Raw genomic sequence first — 4,374 nt, forward strand, 5'->3', positions numbered from 1 at the left:
GACCGTGCATCCTTCCCTGTAAGTGTACTGTTAGTATATAGTACAATATACTGTTGCACTTGGAGACATTATTTACTTTTTTCTTCATGCTGTAGTTCAATAAAGGACCATTTGGAGAGATTCAGTACAATACTTATGGAGCATTGGAGCTAGGCCACAGTATATTAGCTCAATTTCTCCCTCACATCAATTGTTGACTGAAATTCACACTAACAAATTGAAACGGTAAACTCACACACAGTGGCACACAAATAAAAACAGTTTAAAAATGTCCACTTTTACAAAGATCAGCTTTACCATTTACTGACCTAGCAAAGATGTGCCAAAGTGTCAGCTCAATGCAATAGTCAAACTATCCAAGGTAAGTGTTTCCTTCCTAGATTCGTAAGGGACTGAAAGTCCTGCAGTAAACACACTTTTCTGCGAGTGGAGATCTTTTCTGAAGGACATGGGGACATACCATCAATGACAGGAAAGGAGCATAAAGTAAATACAGAAGCAGTGCTTTATGTGAAACAGAGTGCATCTGATCAAACTAATCTGAATACAGTGAGCGTGTTCCAAATGGCACCCAATTTACAACACATTTCCCTATCGGCCCTGGTCAAAAGTAGTGCACTATAAAGGGATTAGGATGCACACACCGTCTCCCTCTGACTTCCTGCCTTAAGGGCAATGACACTTTTGTTTCATAAACAACACAGCTATTTCAGTCTTAAACAGTCACTCAACCAGATCTCTGCCAATGGAAGCCTTGCTGACCTTTTACTTAATTAACGATCAACATAGATGCAGGTCTTCAGACGGACTGAAAAGGAATAGAACCACGGAAGGGTAGGCACCACTTTTGAAGAAAATAACATGAATCGTTTTCTAAACAAAGCCATGTCAGGAAATGAAAAGAGAAATACAGGAACACTTGAGTGGCCGTATAGTCGCAGCAGTACTTAGGATGACATACTGTACACAGCACAACGATGAGGACACACAAGTCAAAACCAGTCTGTTCTGTGTGCATTATGAATAAGGCAAGCCAACGCCTTTGTTTGGAATGGAAAGTTACTGGTATGAGTAAGAACTTCAAGCTGAAACCCATCTTATCGTCACACATCACAGCTGAATCAAGGATTGAGTATCTGTTGAGGAGTGGATTAATGCAAAAGGGACACATTCCAATAAATGTTAAGACTGGCACAGTGGTCACCAAACATGTTGTACCGTGCTGAACAGGCAGCTATGTTTACCTTCTCAGGATTGGGACTGTAGTTTTCAGCCTTAACAGTTGGTCTGTCGGCTTTTTTCGAGTCCCATGTAGGTGACCTGGCCGTCTTGTCTAAGTAATTTTATTCATTATGATCTAATTCCTCCTTTGCTGTGAGACATCATATGAATACGGGCTCCGACGACAGCTGGGTTTGGTTTCTGATACTGAAACATTTAATGTAAACATTCAATATAATACAAGGACATTATATTTGGTTTTCCAATCATAAAATGGTTTAAGATTAGATTATGTTTATTGACTTTTATTAATATAGTAAATACTGGACCCTTTCGTCCAGGAGGAGTTCGGTCAAATTAACATTTCAGTCCTATACATTTCTGATCATAAAGTTTGTATATAAATATAATGAAGCAATGAAATAGGTAGACACATCAAAATGCTAAGTCCGGTTCCAAATCCCAAATCCATATTGTGTGGGTATAACATGTCAGCACCACAGCCTTCCACATCTCTGATATCTTCCTTAATCTATTCCAGCCTCCTGTCATGAGGTCAATAAGTGAAAATGCTGCACCTCACTAAATGTTTATTTGCAAGTACATACTGTGTAAGGGGGTCCCTTTAACCAGTGCATGTCTAGTCTGTCAAGTCACTTCCTGTGTCCACTTAGGCTCCTGCTCATAGGCCCCTGATTCCATATGCATTAAATTATGTCTTGTCCGCTCTCTGCACTTCCTCGTTCTGGAGCTCCATGGGTGGGTTTGGCAGTGAGAGTTTTGGCCCAACGGGGAAAGCCTTTTCCCGTGGGAATGTGGGGGCCTCAGGGGGCCTCTGGGGCTTACACAGTGTCAGCTTCCTCCAGAGGAAGCGCAGCACCGAGGGGCTGAGGATGATGAAGAGCCAGGGGTCGATGATGGAGTTGAAGGACAGCAGGCGGAGAGCAGCGAGATCAGTGCCATAGCTCTCATTTGACCTGCCCATGAAGTTGATGAACACACGGAGCTATGGGACACACACACACACAGACAGACGCACAAAGAGAAAATGCATCATAGTCAGTTATTCAGAATTTCACTATCAACAAAATATGGTTATCAAGTAAGACAGTATCCTTATGATCTATTAAAGGCCAGGAAGTATTGGTTGCAGCTAGTAGGCTTGAGCAATAACAGGTGCAAGAACACTGCAATAAGTACATGGAAATATAATACATAAATAATCACAATATGTCAATGCTCCTTGTAAGCATTTCATTATTGACATGTTAAATGTTTAAATTGGGTTGTTGTTGTTCATGATGATGTAACAGGACATGGCTTGGGACATGGTTATGTTAAAGAGCACCATTTTGAACTGTAACATATGTGAAGAAGAGATGCTTGGGTTGAGAGAAGGGAAGGGACACACACACACACACACACACACACACACACACACACACACACACACACACACACACACACACACACACACACACACACACACACACACACACACACACACACACACACACACACACACACACACACACACACACACACACGCACACACACGCACACACTGCACATTAGACAGTGTCTCAATATTTTTAACACTTTGACCTGCAACATCGAAACGAATGCTCTTACCACTAAAGGAAACGAACAGATGACAAAGGTCACCGTTATGAACACCAAAAGCAGAAGATGCTCCACTTCCTCCGTCATAGAGAGGGATCTTTGGTAGAACCGTATCCGTCGCGTTAAAACACGCGCTTTGCACCTCCTATACATCATAATTAAGTGGTAGACGACAGATAAGTTACAGACCACTGTGGTAGAAATCATGATGAGAGTCAATGACGCATACACACCGACGTAGACTTTTGGTTTGGTTTCTAATGGGACCATGTCAAAGAAGCACCAAGTCCCCGGGCAATATTGAACGTATTTTCCAAAGCCCACGAAAGGTGCTAGGCAGAAAAGGATGCAGATCAGGTAGATGAGTGTAATGGTGATGTATCCGCAGCGTTTTCTCAAGTGCCGTTCGTAAAAATACGGGTGTCCAAATGAGAGGTAGCGCTCCAAAGCCATGGCACACAGAATGGCCAAAGTGGCGAGGCTGAAAAAAGTCATGCTGAACCCAAAATAGTTGCATACTGCTCCGTTTTCACCCATACCCATCAAGGTCCTGTTTTGTGTATAGGAGGCTAGTACGAGAGGACTGACGGAGAAGGTACCCAGTAGGTCCGTAATCACCAGCGCGGTCACCAGCACCTGGAAAAGGGATGGACTTTGCCTCCGGCGCCGCATCTCCAAAAGGACCAAGGCGATTAAATTTCCGAGAACTCCCGCCGAGAACATTGCCGCAGACATGTAGAGATTTCCGGACGAGACATTGTCTCTGTCACCGCAGGTTAATTTAGCTTTGTAATCCATAAAAAAAAGTAGTAACCTACTCCACTAAGTGGTAAGCGCATGGCCTGATCAATGTGACTTTTATGTTATACTGTTACACAGATCAGTTCACACAAAAGAACAATGTACGCATCCAACTGACATAAGAAAAGCGGTTCATCTCGTGTCAACAAAAACGCGGATTTCTTTTCAGTCCCACCCACACACGCAACCATGTGGTTCACTGTGCTGAGAGTGTCGTGTGAGCACACACTGTGCGCGTTCCTCTGCCCAGGCGTTGCTGACGCATTTCAGATCTTACAACGCATGGATAGGTAGGCCTATTTTAAGTATAAACTAATGCCGCGTTCAAAATAACTGGGAGCTCGGAACTCAGAATTCGCAATTCTTCGACTTCCGACTTCGGAGTTCCCAGTTGTTTTGACGGCGGCATATGACTACTGTTAGCCTGCGCAGGTGGAGAAGTGCGCACCACCCACTATTCATTTATTTTTTGAAGATTGTATTACTTACCCTCGGATTTAATTTGTTTTCAGTTTTTGTTTAGGCCTGCTGTTATATGTCTGCCTGATAAATGCCACTTTAATGTGTAGCCTTCTTTTGTATAGGCCTACAGGTCGAGAGTGGTGGCTGATGGCAGGGGCTCATAGTAAAACATGGAAATAATGTATGGAACTGTATCCAACATCAAACAAATAATGTCCATGTGTTTCATACCATTGCACGTATCCCATTCTAGCCATTACTATGAGC

The 4,374-nt window shown here is 43.0% G+C and overlaps 1 protein-coding gene across 1 annotated transcript; it reads right to left on the reverse strand.

The window, feature by feature from the left end:
- Positions 1 to 287: 287 nt before the first annotated feature.
- Positions 288 to 4,017, reverse strand: LOC123995723 (prostaglandin E2 receptor EP2 subtype-like). Its single transcript, XM_046299395.1, has 2 exons — positions 2,854 to 4,017; positions 288 to 2,227 (listed from the first exon to the last, which is right to left on the reverse strand). Exons 1-2 carry the CDS (start codon positions 3,640 to 3,642, stop codon positions 1,934 to 1,936), a joined length of 1,083 nt encoding a protein of 360 aa, XP_046155351.1. The 5' UTR covers positions 3,643 to 4,017; the 3' UTR covers positions 288 to 1,933.
- Positions 4,018 to 4,374: the final 357 nt, after the last annotated feature.

Source organism: Oncorhynchus gorbuscha, linkage group LG14 (genome assembly GCF_021184085.1).
Source record: "Oncorhynchus gorbuscha isolate QuinsamMale2020 ecotype Even-year linkage group LG14, OgorEven_v1.0, whole genome shotgun sequence".
Lineage (NCBI taxonomy): Eukaryota > Metazoa > Chordata > Actinopteri > Salmoniformes > Salmonidae > Oncorhynchus > Oncorhynchus gorbuscha.